This window comes from Ahaetulla prasina, chromosome 1 (assembly GCF_028640845.1).
Source record: "Ahaetulla prasina isolate Xishuangbanna chromosome 1, ASM2864084v1, whole genome shotgun sequence".
NCBI lineage: Eukaryota > Metazoa > Chordata > Lepidosauria > Squamata > Colubridae > Ahaetulla > Ahaetulla prasina.
Window position 1 is genome coordinate 152,598,237 of NC_080539.1, and position 19,617 is coordinate 152,617,853.

General features: G+C 39.6%; 1 protein-coding gene across 4 annotated transcripts in view; it reads right to left on the reverse strand.

Annotated features, from left to right (window-relative positions):
* Positions 1-10,194: 10,194 nt before the first annotated feature.
* Positions 10,195-19,617, reverse strand: part of MBOAT2 (membrane bound O-acyltransferase domain containing 2) — a 110,282-nt gene continuing 100,859 nt past the window's right edge. For all 4 annotated transcript variants that reach the window (XM_058178122.1, XM_058178144.1, XM_058178135.1 and 1 more), the window contains 2 exons: positions 16,893-17,044; positions 10,195-16,281 (listed from right to left, as the gene is read on the reverse strand). In XM_058178122.1, the coding sequence (XP_058034105.1) occupies positions 16,056-16,281; positions 16,893-17,044 (378 nt within the window). In that variant the 3' untranslated portion in view covers positions 10,195-16,055. The remainder of the gene's footprint in view (positions 16,282-16,892; positions 17,045-19,617) is intronic.

A 19,617-nucleotide genomic window follows, 5' to 3' on the forward strand; every position in this document is an offset into this window, starting at 1 on the left:
GGCGCGCGTGCCCGCCCGTCTTGCTCCCCCGCCCTCGAAGGAGGCCAAGGAGAGCTGGAGAATCGCCGCGAGCTGGATTCCGCCCCCCCCCACCCCACCCGCTTTCGCTATACGAACGTTAAAAACGTTAAAAAAAAGGGGGGGGGTTCGAAAGGCTCCGCGCGACCCAATTGGCTAATGAGTTCCTACCGTTAATTGACCTGCCACGGCCTGACGGCGGCATCGAAAGCCGTTGAGAAGCCTCGCAGCATCCGGGGGTGGGTGGGAGGGAGGTGAAGGTGATGTTTATTGTTGCCTAAAATCCTGCTCAGCCCAGTCAGGCGTTTTCCCTTGCGGGTGTTATTTATAGGTATGCACAGATACACAAACACGGAGGGCATCGTAAACCGTGGAGCCGAAACAAAATTAGAAATGCCAGAAATGAAATCTCGTTTCAAAGTGGTGCTAAAAGGCGCCTTTTCAAAAAAAAAAAAAAAAAAAAGGCAACTGGCTTTCCTTGATGTGTTCTTCGAAAAGTTTCGCTTCTTGGATGAGAAGCGAAACGTTTTAAAAAAAAAAAACCCACCAAGAAAGGCCAGTTGCCTTTTTGGAAAAAGCACAGTAATGACCTGGTTGCTCTATCTATAGACAGGTTTCAAAAATGAGCATGCGGATATTTAACAATGTGTAGGCGCCTTAGATTTAAATGCATGCTGTTAAAAGATTAGACAGGATAACAGTAGAATTTGGTAGTCCGGGAAGGCTCAGATTTACCTAACGTGCTTTTGCATGTAATTGGAAACTTTTCAAATTAACCCTGAACTATTAAGCACGTTCTTGGGTTTTCATAATGAGCTGGAAGAAAAAGTCAGTAGTTTGTGAAAGATGAGTACAGAAATTTGAACTGAGAACTCAGTGTATGAGATGTTCCTTTTTTTTTTTTTTTGCATTTATATCCTGCCCTTCTCCGAAGACTCAGGGCAGCTTACACTATGTCAGGCAATAGTCTTCATCCATTTGTATACTATATACAAAGTCAACTTATTGCCCCCCAACAATCTGGGTCCTCATTTTACCTACCTTATAAAGGATGGAAGGCTGAGTCAACCTTGGGCCTGGTGGGACTTGAACCTGCAATATTGCAAGCAGTTGCTGTTAATAATAGGCTGCATTAGCCTGTTGCACCACCAGAGGCACCTTTCCCTCATATACTGTACAAACCTGAAATCCTATTACTAGCATGTAATTCATCTTGTGTGTGTTAATTTTCAGAAGAATGTGTACGCTTGGTTGAAATTTGGAAGATTTGCTTTGTTAACCTGCCTTCAGCTGTCCTGGTTGTTTCGGTACTGTTCCAAATGCAACTTTGGATAAGAAGTTTCCATGCTGCTTTTCCTTTTCCACACAGTGGCCTTGCCTTATTAGATATCATTGGCTCCACATAACATTCATATCCATTTTGTCGTCCTCTTCTGGAATAACTGTGAGGTAGTCCAGTTGCTGAGATCAATATTCTGGCAATTGTCCGCTATACCATAGTCAGCAGGTGTGCCCAACTCATTGCCCAGCTTAACTACTGAATAGTATATAATTTATACTAGCTGGATGCCCCTGCTTCACTACGGAACTATGTGATCGGGCGTAATAAATTGCCTCTTAAAGCCTGAAACTTAATGTAGAATGTGTAACTCCGTAGCATCAGAGCGTGTTAATATAAGGCAACTGGCAGTTGGAACAGAGGGGGAGGGGGAGTAGAATGTCCCAGCCCACAGGCTAGATGATTCATGCGCTCGCTACACCAATGCCCAGTTCAGCAAAGGGGTAGCATCAGAGCGTGTTAATATAAGGCAACTGGAAGTTGGAACAGAGTTCTTTTTAGGTGGGGAGGGGGAGTAGAACGTCTAACTCCTTAGCATCAGAGCGTGTGAATATAATACTGTATATGAAATACTAATGATCTGATGGTCATTTTGAAAAATCCTTTCTTAGCGAGCATCTAGAAGCCAAGAGGAACATACATGCCAAATTTCAACTTTGTAGGCTTTATAGTTCTGGAGATTTTGTGATGAGTGAGTGGTATTTGGCTTTTTAGATAGATAGATAGATAGATAGATAGATAGATAGATAGATAGATAGATAGATAGATAGATAGATAGATAGATAGATAGATAGATGATAGATAGATAGATAGATATGGCCCAAGACAATTCCTCTTCACTCAACATGGCCCAGGCAAACCAAAAGATTGGACAATCATGGTCTACAGTATGTCACTTGCCTCAACATGAGCATTAGTAAAATTAACAGGCATATCATAAGAATTTATTTCTTCAGTCGTAACACTGTAATCATAGTTTTTCCAAACAGTGTCATAACTCACCTGAAGTTCAACTTCTGGAGACATCCAGATCCGGGAAAGAGTGTATGTGTATATACCCTTGAGTCAGTTTTGAGCCAGTTTTTGACTCCTGGTGACTGCCTGGATTAGTCCCTGCAGCTTTTTGTCAAAAGTTTTTCAGAAGTGACCTGTCCTTGCCTACTTCCTAGGGCTGCGAGGAATTCACTAGCCCAAGATCACCTACCTACCTACCTATGTACCTAGGTTGGGACTAGAACCCAGTGTCTCCCAGTTTCTAGCCTTAACCACCAAAACAAATTGGGTCCATCCAGGAAAGAATAATTATTTTGAAAAGCTTCTATCTGGCCTCTATATAGAGGAGCTAAATTCATAATTTTAAGGACTAAATGCAGGTTAACATAACACATTAGCATGCTTTGCCCAAACAAATCATAGTACCGTGATGGCGAATCTATGGCACGCATATCACAGGTGGCACATAGCGCCTTCTGTGGGTACGCGAGCTGTTGCCCCAGTTCAGCTCCGCAGTGCATGCGTGTGTGCCTCCCACCAGCCAACTGGTCATCGGGTCTTTGCCACGCATGCAGGGGGGCATGCAGGCACAAGCAGTCAAACTTGGTTAGAAGTTGGATGGATGATTACCAAGAAATCTCAAGGCTGTAGCCTAGTCTGGGAAGTTGAAACAGGTCCCCCAAATAGGATGAATTATTTCTATATTTCTCATGCTGTTGCCAAGAAGCTTACATGGGTGTGTTTGTTAATTCTGAGAAAGTGAGCTCATCTAGAAGGAGACTTGACTTTATAAACAAGTTAAAAGGCGGCTACGGTTAACTGCTACCATCAGAAGCTGGCTGCAGGACTAAGAGTATATGTCACTTACTAACATTCCCTGTAAGTCATCTGTAATGCTAACTTTAAAACCATGACTTAGAACCACTTCATTTGTATATAGAATGAAATATACAAAGATCTAATGTAAACTTTAGCAGTGAAAAAAGTCTTTTGAGGCTAGATTCAAATCTTAGAAAAAAACTAACAACCAGTTTGGTCTAAGACAGTGATGGTTAACCTTTTCCAGACCAAGTGCCCAAAGCGCACATGCACGTGTGCGAATGCGAGCATGTGTGCCCGAACCCCCAAAATGCAGTGTACGCATGGACACCGTGCATGTGCCCTACCCCCACACACATGCGCGGACGGCCCCCCATGCACCCCCACACAAGCGCCCTGCCCCCTCGCACATGCGCATGCAGCCACCCAAATGTGCCCTCTGTGCTTGCGTGGCAGAGACCGAAGACCAGCTGGCCAGTGGGAGGTGCATGCACATGTGCGGCAGAGCTGAGCTACGGTGATGGCTCACGTGCCCACAGAGAGGGCGCTGCGTGCCACCTCTGGCACACATGCCATAGGTTCACCATCACAGGTCTAAGACATAAGGCTAGAAAACAAGAGACTTTAAAGTCCCGCATTTGCCATAAAAGACAGTTCGGTAACTTTGGGCCAGTCCCTCTCTCTCAGCCCAACACACCTCACAAGGTTCTTGGAAAATAGGAGGCGGAAGCTGTGGTGTAACATTCACTGCCTTGTAAAAATAATAAAGGTGGGATATAAACAAACAAAACGAATCATACAACAGACTACTACTAGCAAGTAGCAATATCATTAGGTGTTTTGACTCAGCATTATTTAAACCATTGTACAATTAACTCTAAACAAGCATGTTATATGAATATACCACAAGCTTCTCCAATTCTTCTACAGAAAGTAGATTTTTGTCCTTAAATAGCATCAGAATTTTATACATATCTGAGTGACTTCTAATCAGTGGTACTAAATTACATAAGCAAAAATCCTCATAATATTATGAGCTACTTTACAGTAATATGAAAATGTTTAAGATTGGTTAATTGGCTCCTGGCTTTTTTCTTATACTGGCATTAGTAAAGATGGCAGAAACTTTGGCTAGCTCAGGGGTAGTCAACCTTTTTATACCTACAGCCCACTTTTGTATCTCTGTTAGTAGTAAAATTTTCTAACCGTCGACCGGTTCCACAGTGATGCACCGATTATCATCGTCTGCACATGCCTCTCGCGCATTGTGGATTGGGTTGGGGGCGCCACCGGCTACCAGCTCTGCTTGTCTGTTACAGCTGGGTGGTGTGGGGGGAGATGCGCAAGCTTTTCTGGGACGAGGCTCTTGTTTGCGGTCATACTATAGTGCCATTTAATTTCACTTACGTAACGTGAACTAAACTTATGTGCGGGTGATACAAATAGTATATTTTCAGAAATTTAAATTGTCACGGGGAATTTTATGAAAACCTAATGAAAATGTTTTTAAATAATGCTATGAAAATTTTTTAAAAAGTCAATTAAATTTAAAAAAAGGAAAGTGCTTCAGTATCAGACAAAATCCCTACCGCCCACCATGAAAGCTGGAACGCCCACTAATGGGCAGTAGGGACCAGGTTGACTACCACTGGGCTAGCTGATATTAATCTCTTTCTCAAGGGTTTTGCAAAATCTCCATAAACATGTGTTTTAGAGGAATTAATGCTGATGGACACAAACTATTTGCCAAATAACTAGCAGTCATTTGCTATAGCTAAATAAGAATTCAAACTACCTGCGTAGCCAAAGTTTCAGGCAAGCAAACACAATAAAGTATTACAGGATTTTTTGAGACAGGTTTGTTTTAAAATGGATGAATATAGTCACCGTTCAGGAGGTATCAGTAGACATGGGGCACCTTTAAAACAAAAGGGCAGCCAAAATAAAAATCTGAGATAATTTTGAATGTGACTAAAGTACCTTCCTTTTAATCATACAGAATATGTACATGCAACATAACTAGCAAGAACTTTAAATTACATTGCATTGCATGAGATCTTTATCTAGAGATAGGGATATACATAAATAAACAAGGAAAGTATGCAGTAATGCAAGGAAGTGAAAAGTATAGCTTGCATGTGACTATTTGGACCCCTTTTATGGCCCCAGAGGCATCTCCTGAGTAGATAAAAAAGTGCTGTTTTGTTTGGAGGAGGATTGTGGAGAAGGTTAAGTAAGTAGAGAAGCTTAAGATGTTCATTTCAGTTTTTAACCTAGAACCACCAAGTAATCTGAATTTAGGCTCTGCATATTGTATAAAATCCTTGACAGAATTTCAACATCCTTGCTGTAATATGATTTAATTCCCAATTGTCATACACAATGTTTTTAAGGACTGCTGAAATTGAAATTTCCAAATTGCTGTCTGTAAAACATTAGCATATTCTAAGAAAATGTCCTCAGCTCAAACTCTCCAGCAAATGTAGTTATGCCCAGTCAACCAAACCCTTAGATCCATTTCTCCCAATGCCTTATTAAAGAGTAACCAAGAGTAAGTATTAAAGAGGAAATAAAAGAGGAAAGAGTACTATAGTAAGCAAATCCTCTTCCCAGTAATGCTTCGGATGATTATGGGAAGGAAAATTATTTCTCCTTCATTGAAATACAATTTGCCAGGCTAGATGATGTCTGGCAAGGTTGGTTGGAGGATTAAGTTAGCTGGTTAACTTCTCTTTCACTGTAATTTGCTTACCAGGATAGATTAATCTGTATTTATAACTTTCTATTTTTAAGAACTTCTTTTGCAAAACCAAACTTTTCAATCTTCTCTAAAATCTAATATTTCCATAGAATCTGAAAATATGCCTCTAGAGCCGTGATAGTGAACCTGTGGCACGCGTAGCCATATCAGTGGATACGCCCCTCTAGGAGTCCCTGGAGGCTGGGGACAGCAAAAAAGTCACTTCCTGTCCAAGTTGGGAAACAGGCAGATTCTGGCCTCAGGAATGCCTCTGGGTGGGTGGAGAAGGCCATTTTCGCTCTCCCCAGACTCATAGAGAGGCTCTGGAACCAGGTGAAAGAGAAATTCAGGCCTAATTGGCCATCACATACCAGAGCGGGGGGAGCGTGTGCATGATCAGGAGTGGGGCGCATAGAATTATGGGTGTGGGCATGCGGGCACACGACCCCAACCCCCCCCCCGCCCCATTCTCCTGGCACACGATGGCAAAAAGGTTAGCCAACACTGCTCTAGAGTCATCAAATTCTGCCCAAAAGAATATTATGGGCATTTTTTATTAAATGATCACAGTTTAAAGGATGCTAGTTCCAAAATTTCTTTACTTGTATTTTTAAAATATGAAACTTGTAATCCCTTCAAAACTGTCTTACTCTAAACATTGAATCTCATTTTATTGGGAAATTTTACATCTATTTGTTTTTCTTGTACTATTCATTACCACAACTCCAATCTAAAACTGAGCTCTGAATCAAAGCAGGCTTTTTTAAAAAATCTGAGTTGAAGTGAGCTCTTTTCAAAGTAACAAAATGATCCCTGAATGGAATCTTATAGCCAGTATGCACACCCATTGTAGGAATGGTTAAGAAGAGCCATGCTTAGCATCTAAAATACCTTTTATAATCCCATCAGGCAGAGAGGAATGGCAGAATTATGAGACATTCATTGCTGCCCCAAGGGAAAGAAAAATTGCAGGTATAGGTCCTATTTTTAGAGTACAGATGCAAAATCGTATTTTCAGGCTCACAGTTTTCAACTTAACGAAAGCTTCTCCCCTTTGCAAGTTTAAGATTAAGCTAAAACATATCATATTAAGGTAGTCCTTGACTTACAGCTACAATTGAGCCCAAACTTTCTATTGCTAAGTGTAATATTTGTTGAGTTTTGCCCAGGGGTGAAATCTAATTTTTTTTGCTACTGGTTCTATGGGCATGGCTTGGTGGGAGGGTCATGTGACTGAGTGGGTGTGGCTATGTAACCATGTGACCGGGGGAATCAAAAGACAGAAACTTACTAGCAATGTCCTGTTGGAGCAGGGATGGACTAGATGACCTCCAGGTCCCTTCCAGCCCTGGATTATCTTCTGAAGCTATGTCTAGTGCCAGGTTTGTACTCCTTCCTTCCCCTCCTTCCTTCCCTGCCTTCTTTCTTTCTTTCTCTCTCTCTCAGAAATAAACCACCACTCCCGCACACACCCCGTTTTTCCTCCCAGTAGGCTTACCTGAAGCCTGTTAGCCAAACCAAAAAAATGGGGGGGTGTCCTTTTTTCCTCCCAGCAAGCTTCAGGGAAGCCAACTGGGAGGAAAACGACTCCCACCGGTTTTTTGGTTTCCCTGAAACCTATTGGGAGGAAAAACGGATTCCCCCCCACATTTTTTGGCTAGCACCCAGCTGAGCCGCGCGATCATCAGAGGCTTTTTTTTTTTACTTTTAAAAGCATTTTTTCAGCCAAGAAAAAATGCTTTTAAAAGTAAAAAAACAAAATCTCGCGTGGCTCAGCTGGGCATGGGGTGTGGGATTTTTGCTACCGGTTCTCCGAACCACCCACCGCCATCATTACTGGATCGGGTGATCCGGTCCGAACCAGGAGCGTTTTCATCCCTGGTTTTATCTCATTTTACAACTTTTCTTGCCAAAGTTGTTAAATGAATCTGGCTTTTTCATTGACTTTGCTTGTCAGAAGATTGCAAAAGGTAATCACACGACCCTGGGATACTGCAACCATCATAAATATGAGTCAGTTATTAAGTGGCTGAATTTTGACATGACCATGGGGATGCTGCAAAGGTCATGTGAAAAATGGTGATAAGTCTCTTTTCAGTGCTGTTGTAACTATATGGTCACTAAATGAATTGTTGTAAATCAAGGACTAACCTGTATTGTAACCAGCCGTGTGAATTTCCCTACTTTTTCAATGCTTTGGGGGAATCAAGACTGTTAGGAGTATGTGTTTTAGAATATTATAGTCCATCATTAGACTAGCCAGAGTTTTGAGTCAACATCTGATGTACATGTCAGCTTTCTGCCTCCCCTTTTTTCCTGTCTCTCCATTTCTTCAATAAAGGACATAAATATTTCCATAGGCCAGAGTGGAAAATACTTGCCATCTCATAATGCTCAGTATCACCCATGATCTGCTTGCTAACCAATGGGGAGTATAGAAATCTGCATCCAGCCATTGCTTTCTCTGGTCCTTGCCCTTGCCTGTTTGCCACAAGATAAAGGTTAAATTGGAAAATTGGAAGGGATTGTGGAGGTCTTCTATCCAAACCACTTGATCAAACAGGAAATCCTGTACCATTCCTGGCAAATGGCTGTCCAATCTCTTCTTTAAAACTTCCAGTGATGGAACACCCACAAGTTCGGGAGGCAAGCCATTCCACTGGTTAATTGCTCTCACTGTCAGGAAATTTCTCATTTCTAAATTGGATCTCTCCTTGATAGGTTTCCGTTACTTCTTGACCTGCCCTCAGGTGCTTTGGAGAAGTCCAGTGAACAGGTAATGAGGCACAACAGTGCGTTCACTTCAGCAATTTAATATTCCAGATAAAATGATAGCAAGATGCCCCGAATCTTTCTCCATCTTGCAATTTAGCTGTACAACTAAATGCAAGCTCAGCAGAGAGTTGTAATCAGACTAAAATCAACCCATGATGTCGTAACTAAGAATGGAAATATTGGGTCATCACAGTTTCCTGAATTTTAACTTAGGAGTAGAACAACATCCCAAGGAGCAAAAGAACCCATTATCTGGGGTCCTCTTCAGAAATTGCAGCTGGGGCTCTTACCTCTACCGCTTATCTTGAGGAAAGAGCATGTGCCAATACCATTAAAATGGGATCTACACATCATGAAAATCAAGGCTGAGAAAACAAGATTGTAGGTTCAACCAAGGGGTGAAATCCTCCTGGTTCAGGCGAACCACTAGGAATTATGGCATCAGTTCACCAAACCAGTAGTAATTACACTTCCTTGGCCCTACCCACACCCGGCCAGTCGCCGCTCACCTCTTCCGGCCGCTCAGTATTCTACAGAATTCAATGTTAAATGCAACAGAGAGAATGCTAACTTTTCTCCCTCCATGCAGCCTGTCCCTTTTAAGGTAGTCCCCAGGAGGGAGGGGGACGGGGGGGGGCAGCTGGAATGGAGATGTTTTTGTGAAAGGCAGGAAAATGGGTAAGGGGATTTTCCTGCCTATTATCCATTCCTCAATCTCAGCAGAGACTGAGGGAAGGATGGTAGGCAGGAATATTCCCCTCCCCATTTTCCTGCCATTCGCGACAAGGAGTGGCTGGGAGGGAAGAGCCCCTCGATGTGAGTGATGTCAAGGTGGCCACACCCACCCAGAACCATGACCTCCTCCCAAGTCCACAGAACCAGTAGGGATTTTTTTTTAAAAATTTCACCCCTGGTTCAACCATCAAGTGCATGCCCAATGATGCTGACCTCATAAAAACAAATCACCATGCATTACTTTGTAAATCTTTATATATTTTTCTTCATTAAAAGTGCTTAAGCCAAGTTTTCAGTTTTCAACCCTATTTTTTTTAATGATTTCACTGAAGCATCTTAAGTATCTGTCGTGCAGCTTTGTTATTTACTATTATCAAGCATAATATTACACCTTCCCATTTGGATTATTCTGGAAAGGGACCATTAAATTTGAACAATTTGTATGGAAACCCCATCAGGCTTAAATGCTAATCTTTTTCACAATCTATTCTTTTTCATCCACAGATCAGAATATAATACTTAGAACTATATATTTGGTGTCTCAGTTGGAACCAGACTAATTTATTATTTATTAGATCCCGTGTCAATTATAAATTTGTATTTCACAACGATTTTTATGGAAATCACATTGCAAAATTTTTATTTTGGGGGCACCATTCATTATAAAGAGAGAGTCTTCGACCTATGACTGAATTTTGATCACATCATCATGGGGATGCTGCAAAGGTCACCTGTATTTCTGCAATATAGAAATCAAAAGATTTCTTGCTATTTTCTAGTGGCTTATCAATTAGACATTGCAGCTTATTTGTAAGGCATTATATTTAAACTAACAATTAACAATTATGATATAGAGAAAACAAGACCTTTTTTGCTATTGTTTAATCAGATTTGAAATTTGCAAATTAGAAAAACATTTATAGGTAAGTTAAAAACACCTTTAAAACATAGCAGTATGCTACATAATTGTAGCATCTCCAAGACAGAACTAGAAATAAGTAATTATTAAAATATCACATCACAGTGTAAACTAACAGTGGTATCTTAAATTACCATACACCAAGACCTAATTGTATGGATCTGTTCAAAAATAACAATTTTTTAAAAATATAGAGAGATTGGAATAATAAAAATGAATAAGGTCTTTATACTTTGAATTGGGGAAGGCAATTTGAGGAAATACTGCAACTATCCACTTCTGAAGCATATTTTCCTCTTAAAAAGCAGATACTGGAGAGGAAAAATACATAACTGTTTCCACATTCAACTAAGAAAAATCCCTTAATCTGTATCCAAATGTGAACTGAATTCCACAATCATATTTTTGCACTGATTAACATTTATATTAACTTTAGTGACTGTGTTATGTCCATGGTGTTGCTGGTTTCCATTCAGTACATGTAGAATATTTTTGTAGAGCTAGCAAACATATTTGAGGTTTGGTTTCAATAGTATTTTTATATACTACTCTGTATCTTTTTGCCATTGTTAAGATCATAGGTAACAGAAAACTAGACAGAATCAATAATAATGAAAAGCAAAAGGACATGAAAGTATATATAGCAGGACAAAACTGAAAAGAAAAACAAATGTAGTGAATCGGTTCTCTTACAAAGCCTGATGAGTTCAGATGCAATTATGATATGCACTGTTCTAAGCAATGTTTGAGACTTCTGCCATAAAGAGACAGATTTTACACTATAAAGAGACAGTATGTGCAATGGAAACAGAAAAGCCAAAATGAGTGGAGCTGCCCATCAAATTGCTATAGTGAACTAGACAATGATCCCAGGGACTCAACTTGAATCAATGCCAAAAAAAAAATATTTTAAAAAAGAAAGAAGAAAACTGGTGTGACAATAAGATTGAAACCTGTTAAAGACAAAGGGCAATACAAGTTTCCAGTATTTTCAAGTTGGCCCAGAATGGAAATTACATACTATAGAAAAATAATTATTACAATTACTACAAATATCCCGGTTTATGAAAATCTGCACACCCAGAACTTTCATGCTTGCTACTCCACGTCCGAGGCCTTTTAGATTGGTTTCCTAGCAGAGGTTTTCAGGACACATAGGAATTACTGTGGGAAGATACAAATATATTTCAAAATTGAACTTTGGTTTAAAAAATAAAATGTTTTGCCTTGCAAAATTCTCATTTTAATTTTTCTTTTCACACAGGAGGTTGTTCTAATGTGTATGTAGAACAACACTGAGTGAACCAGTATCCGTAGTGATCTTTTTCTAAAGTCAAGGGTTAGATATTTCTCTGCATTGGAGTCTTTTAACTGGAAGACCTTTTCGGGGCAGAAATGTTATTTCCATCTAATATCCTCTAACAAAGTCATGTTATTAATTTTTAATTGCAAAACGGGCACATTTTTATAATGTGATTTTGGGTTTGTGGGTTTGAAGAAATTTGCATCCCAGAGTCCTTTTGTTTCTGCTCTGTATTTTCAAAAGCTGCAGTGCTGAGTATCTGTCATTATGCCACAGAATTTGGTGGTAGAACCTCAAGGAACTAAGAGAGGGTTTTCATAGGCTGATCTCCCAGTTTATGTAAAACACTTTATGCTATAGTTAAGGTTGAGCATTTAAACTACTGACTTCAAAGCACGTTTGTGCAAATAAAGCACCTCTGTTGGAAGTACTGTATATAGTACTGAAGCAGCCACATCCTTGGGGGTCCCAGTGGATGTGCTTTGTCTGTCTCTTTCCCCCCCCCCCCACAGTTTTCAAAGCAGCCCCGTGAACTTTGTAAAGGATACAGCTCCTCTGACGCACCAGCAAAAGGTGTTCCATAATAATTATTATATTCTGTAGTGCTAGTGCTTTGCATAGCTCTAATAATAATAGTTTCCAAAATGTAAGTCTGGAAATTTCCTTGTGGGCAAGGATAAAAACTCAAATACAGGTAGTCCTTGACTTACGACCACAACTGAGCCCAAAATTTATGTTGCTATGCAAGACATTGAGTTTTGATCCATTTTATGACTTTTCTTGCCACAATTGTTAAGGGAATCATTGTAGTTGTTAACTTAGTAACCCAGTTAAGTGAATCTGGTTTCCCCATTGACTTGGCTTGTCAGAAAGTTGCAAAAGGGGAGCACATGACCCCGGACACTGCCATCATCATAAATATGAACCGGTTGCCAAACATCCAAATTTTGATCATGTGACCACAGGGGATGCTGCAACTGTCGTAAGTGTGAAAAACAGTCATGAGTCGCTTTTTTCAGTGCCATTGTAATTGTGATCAGTCACTAAACAAACTGTTCTATATCGAGGACTACTCGTACTCAAATAATAAACAATGAAAAATAAATATCTTTTGGGAAAATAACTAATACCTTACAAGGAACTTGCAAATATCAGCTTTCTAAAAGGTGTCAAAACTTACAAAATCTTATTTTTGTCAGTTTCTTCAGGAATGAGAGCATTTACTGTGAAGCATGTCAAGTTCACTTCATTTACAAAGAACTCTCTTTTTGGAATTAACTTAAAAACTAAAAAAAAACCCTGTTTTTTGTCTTCTACTCCCTGGTTTCAAACCTACAAAATAAATTAGTGTCATTTCATCCCATAACTTTGCTTGTTACAACTTTAAGTTGGATTAAGATCCTCGGTACTGATTGGATATATTGTAACTATATTTCCAGAAAGTTCAGTATAACTGTGTTTTTTGCTGGTCTATGACCGTAAGAAAGTTTAATTACGTTCATCATCTATCACAGAGGAAGAAATAAAACGGGGGGAGGGGTTGTCTATTTATTCTGAAATAAATCAGATTATATTCAATTATCTGCTTCCATGTAACTATGCACAAAGTTATAAATAATTAAGTTAATAAGTGAGTTCAATTGTTTGTGCCAGATGAAAGAATTTGTACTCTGATAAGAGGATGTTAAAGAGTACAGAGCATATTTTGCAAATCTGTTAATGTAAATATTATACAAGTACGAAGCTCATACATTTCATGAATCCAAATACTAACGTTATAGTCAATTGACAGGGGAAACTTCAAACTACAGAATGGATTTCATGTTTCCTTTTCAGGTCTTTGAGGCTGCTTTGCAATAGCAAGCTTGGCCTTACTTTCGTTTATTAACAGATAAGCCAGAAAATGAAAAGAACTCTTGATCCTTCATCTTCACTATCCCTTGGAACTTGTTATTCATTCCCAAAAGATCAAATATGACTAGACACACAGGAGTAGGTAAAAAGTGGACAAAGCAGGTTTTTCAAGTTTTCAGTGGTTTCCACTGATTTCTATGAGTAAAATAAATAGCTGCTTTTTCATACACCGGAAGTGAGTTTTCTTGTAAATTCTGAAACTGAGTAATTGTGTGAGAGAGAAGGAAGGAGGGAGGGAGGGAGAGGAAGAGAGAAAGATGCTATTCATCTGTATCTAAGAAGTAGCTTTTCTTGAAATAGCATTGAACAAGGCTGTAGATAGGGAAAACTAGTCTTCAGTAAATAGGAACTACCTCTACTGATGTTGACATTTTTTATACAGATAACAGATATATACCATTGTAGAGAATGCACCAAAATATATTTATATCTTCCTCTTTACCATGAATAGCCACAGATATCTTTAATATAATATTAAGTGAACAACTGGGCAGCCATGTGCAGCCATTATAGAAAGTAGTTATAGCAAGGTATCACTGTAGGCTATATTATCCAGCTTCATTGCATGTACCCAACATAGTTTCTTCCTGATGCTCATATGGTGCTGATTTCTGCATAAAGAAGACTTCGTATATTCAGCTGGAGCTTCCATTATATATCTGAATTGGGGGGGGGGAGGGAAAAGTAATTTGGCACAAATAAAACCATCATAAACCTATTTGCATGTTGCTCCATTATGTTCTGCAATAAACTAAAAGAGTTTTTGTGTTTACATCAGGAGATACAGCGAGCCTATTTCTCCTAATGATAAAGTTTATTTTCACCAACTTGAAAGCCCTCTTTAATATTCAATTACCTACTCTCCAAATGAACACTCCATTTGCTAGGGAAATTATTAATTTGCATCATTTGTTTCCTTCCACAAATCACATCTGTCTGTAGTTCTCTCTAGAAGGAAGATTTCGGAACAGAATAAACACCCCAAACAAGAAATATAGCCTACTCTTATTTGTCATTGAAAAACAGATTGGAAGATCAAATTTACGATAACATAACATTTCTCCTGAAATGTCTCTATCATTTCTTTCCAAGGTTCCTGACAATAGCCAGGATCTATTTCTCTCTTTGTGGATTCATTAAATATTTGGACATGTGGTATATAACATTTAGGTTTTAAAACAAAGTAGGAATGAAAAATCAGCTTATTTTAATAATAACAAAATGCCATTTTTCATTTCTTACCATGAGTCACTTTCTGTGTATTTTAAAGATAACATCTTTTCCATTCAGTAAAAAATCTAACAGATAAACAAGCAAGCAAACGAAAGTTATAGCCCTTTAGCACATCATTTCTTTACCAATTGTAAATTTTCAACAGAAAGCAATTAATAATTTATCAATTCCCTTGATATATTTTCAAGGTAAAATTATGAAACAAAAGAACTGGTTGGGAAAATTTTATCAAATATTACACTATGGTTCCCATATATTACATCCCACTTTAATTTTTTTTTAAATCACAGGTATTCTGGTGTTACAGAGTTTATGGTGTTCAACTAGACAGTACCAATTTAACAATTTCACTTTTTGTTTAATATAAACTGAATTATAACCATAAGTGGCCATCTTAAGCACCTTTTCACACTAATTCTATATCTGATCCACCTTACTAGTGCCCCCCCCCCGGGTGAAATGATTTCTATAGGATTTTAGAAGGATAATTGTTATTCGAAAGTTGCAGCTTTAATAGGAATTCCGTGCACATTTTGTGAAGGTTGCTGCAAAGCTTACTCATCCTAAAGAGCTAAATTAAATTAAAACATTTGGCTCTAGAAAGGATGATTTTTCATATATATATTTTTTAAGTTTTCAGAGGACTTTCCTTTCACCACTGTTTTTAATCATAGAAACCAACTATAATTTAGCATTAGCAATGCTTTCCATTCTCTACTGTACAAACCTGATATACTACGAAAACCCTTCAGATAGTGAGGTGCTTATTGCAGTTCCTTCTTCTTTTGACTTCAGGCAGTGGGGTTTTCTGCTTCCATTTCTTGTTTTGTCCCTCAGAATCCAAAGCTTACTTTTCAATTATACTTTAAATATATTATACTAAACATGAAAATACTATTTAGAAACATTACTTTTCAGTAGATAGAGGGTTTAAGGCAATGCAAGATTTTTTCCTTCTGGTATTCCAGATTGACACAACGGTTTCCCACCCCCATAGTGCCTAGGGATTTACAATGTACATTCAGCATAGGGGCACGCCGATGACATACGCTGTTGGTCCTGAGTGCCCACTGGAATAATTGTAGTATTTCCATATAAGGCATGATCCATAGGTGTGGTTAATTAGCTTTGCTTTCATCTTACTAGTATATTCCCTAGAGATATAGCATTCTTTTCTAACCATTTTTTCAGACAAATACAAACCCCTTTTAAAAGGTGCTATAAATGGTCTTGAAAATATAAAATATAGCATCTATAGCATCTGTAATCATTGTTTTGTTGCTGTATTTCTGGATGTGATGTCTCTTCTTTGATTGAAGCTATTTGCCACAGAATAACTATTATGTCCCGTAATTCTTTTTTCTTTTCCTTCTTCTTGCTGTTTGGACCATGAAAGCTGGATGCTTTCTTGCTCTTTATTCCCTTTTTGAGTTCTTGTCATTGGAAACATCAGCACTAAAATGCAGGCAATATGGAGGGAGAAATACCAGGAACTAAGCAAAAAGACAAGAATAAAGAGTTTTGATCATTATATGATAATGTTTCAACATTTCTATATTTATCTACTTGTCAGAAAACCAGCAGTACAATGCAGCCTACTTGTGTGTATGTGTGTGAATATATGAGATTTTTTGGCTATTTCAGATTGTAGAAATAAAAAGAGCTTATTATCCTTCTCCCCTGTCAATTTTCCCATACTGAGAAAGCCTGGCCATTTTCTAATGCCAAAAACACTATCATGTGGTTAAAATATACAAATGGAACAGTGGGAAAATATGTGGCTGACAGGACTGAATTTGCTGACTGGAAATTCCTTATACTTTTTGAAAGTACTTATTCCTCTAGTGTTTTTTCTGTTTCTCCAGTGTCTTCCGCTACCATGATGAACAAAACATTTTCTTTGTGCAGTCATTTTATTTAAAGGAAATCTGTGATTCTGTGTTAATTTCCTAAATCTCAATCAGGCACCAAACATCACATAACATTCTAGCCATATGAAATTGAAAAATGGATTACAGTATTGCTTTCTCAACTGTCAGCACATGTAAATAACTTCCTTTCTATTTAAAGTGGCATTTTTAAAAAGGATAAAGGATCAGCTTACCTGTAAAATATGTAGGAGGGTTTTATAGAGAGAAGTACAAATGGCACAACTGTGTAACTTATTGCTATTTGAGTTGTGATCCATGTCATGATATCATAACATAATTTAATGGCTGGAGAATCAAGAAAATAATTTCTAATGTTCTTTCTAATCTAAATTTAAAGAGAGAGGTGTTTAATTAGTAAACAAACATTTTTATAGAACAGGTAATATCTATATAGGTCTTAGAAAAAACTATATCTAAGCAGTGGTGAAATCTAAAGATTTTCCCTACCAGTTCTGTGGGCGTGGCTGGGGGGGGGTTTCCTGTGACTGAGTTGGCATGACCAACTTGATGTCACTCACAGCCACGCCCACTCAGTCACATGACCACCTCCTCACCAAGCCATGCCCAGAGAACCCGGTAGCAAAATTTTTTAAATTTCTATTTTCTATTCTGAAACTCTATTTGCCCCTGTCGCGAGATGCCTGCAGCCGTAGCCTCTTTTTTTCGTTGCGCCTGGAGACTCTTCTTGTGCCGAAAGATGCAGCGGCTGTAGGCTTCTTGTAGCAAAATTGCGCTCCACTTCTTAAACACGTGGGGAGATGGCCAGACCCAACCACGCCACCCGTGGGGCTTTCCCTTCGGCCTGGGCAGCGGCACTTACATGGCCGGGCCAGTGCGGGTAACCCTTAATTTTGCCAAAGACCAGGTCACCACACTTATAGTTGTGTGGCTGGAGCGGGACATGGCACAGGCAGAGAGGCCAATGCAGCCCCCGCCAAGGCCCTCCTGGCTGAGTGATTGCAGTGCCTCTGCAGCAACAGGCACACTGCAGCCACCTTGCCCGCCTCCACCTCCATGCACTGCGCTTGGAAGGGGCTGCCACAGCTGCCAGTCTCCCTCACTGCCTGGCTGCACAGTGTGCACACATCCTCCTACCCTCCGAAGCAACCCTGTCGCCATTTGCTTTCACTTCGCAGTGGGAGAAGGAAGAAAGCAAACAGCAGCGGCACAACACATACATGTGTGCATGTGCAACAGCCACAGGACCTCCGCGGCCAGCATGCCTTCCTGAAGCCCTGTGGAGCGAGCACAGGAAGCACATGGGCCTGGGTAGAAGGCGGCCTTTTCTGCAGCATCCCCCTCCCCTCTATGGATCGCCCTGCAGGAAGGGGACTCTGCCTTTGCAGAAACGGGCCAGGCACATGTGTAGCAGCCGAGGGATATCTGCTTGCCCTACCAGAGCACTGCCACTGCCCCTCTCAGCCCCAATTCAGCATCTGCATTTCCACCAATGGCCGCCCACTGGCCAGGCCAGGCTGGATGCTGACCTCGGAAGGCAAGCAGCGTGGGGGAAAGGCAGCATGGAAGGCAGGCAGGCAAGCATGGTAGGGCTGAGGGGAAGGGAGTAGGCTGCTAGCTCCCTTCCCTGCTGTCCTGCCATGCTTGCCTGCCTTCCACGTGGCCTTCTGCTTGCTTGCCTTCGCAAGCTGGCCATGGGGATGCTGGGAAGGCAGTGTGGAAGACAGGAAAGCATGGCAGGATTGCAGGTCATGGACTGGTTCAGGGGCGTGGCCAGCCAGCAGTTATTACCGGTTCAGCAAACCAGCCCCAATATCCGCTACCAGTTCACCTGAACTGGTCCAAACTGGTAGCATTTTACCCCTGATCTAAAGGCAGCTAAATAAAAAAATAGACATTACCTCAATTGGTTACTTGAGAGACACCCCTTTTGTAAATTTCAATACAAAGTGACCTGATAGATCCTTCTTGTACAATATGAGGATTAAAATGTGACTAATCTTGAGATTTTATACTTCTCTGAAATTTGTGCTGCATTTTCAGCTCAAAAAAAATTACAATACCTTTTAAATATGGGGTTTGAGAACTAATACTTAAGAAAAATAATTTCTTAAACAAGTATGCTTAAAGTATGTGTTACCATTTGTAGATGGACTTTTTTTAAATAAAATAATGCAGAAACAAAGTAAAACATACAGACCAATAAACACCTATGAAAAGTTGAAACTTGGTTGAAAGTATAAGAAATTTGGTTGGGAAATTGTTTATTTATTATTATCATCATATTTTCAAACAGTCTCTTCTCTGTCATTATGAGAAGCTATTCCACAGGACAGGCATATTCAAAATCCACAGTCCCAATCTTACTCGTCTATGCATAAGATATTTAATATTTTTTTTCTTTTGCCCGGAGGCATGAACTCATTGTTAAGAAATTAATCAGATAGATGCACAAACTGTTGTTAGTTCATTTGATATCTTTGTTTAACTTGATGTTAACTGCTAGGGCTACATCTGTGACAGCCATATAAAGTGAATCTGTAAATAATCAAATACAAGTAGTCCACAATTTACAACAGTTCATTTAGGGACCGTTCAGAGTTATAACATCCCTGAAAAAAAGTGTCTTGTGAACTGTTTTTCACCCTTATGATCTTTGTAGCATCCTCATGATCATGTGATCAAAATCCAAATGCTTGGCAACTGACTCAAACTTATGACTGCTGCTGTGTCTCAAGATCATGTTATGATCTTTTACAACATTTCGACATGCAAAGTAATAGGGAAGCCAGATCCACTTAACAGTTGTATTACTAACTTATCATCTGTAGTGATTCACTTAACAACTGTAGAAAGAAAGGTCGTAAAATGGGGCATAATTCACTTAACAAATATCTCACTTAACAACAGAAATTTTGGGCTCAATTGTTGTCATAGGTC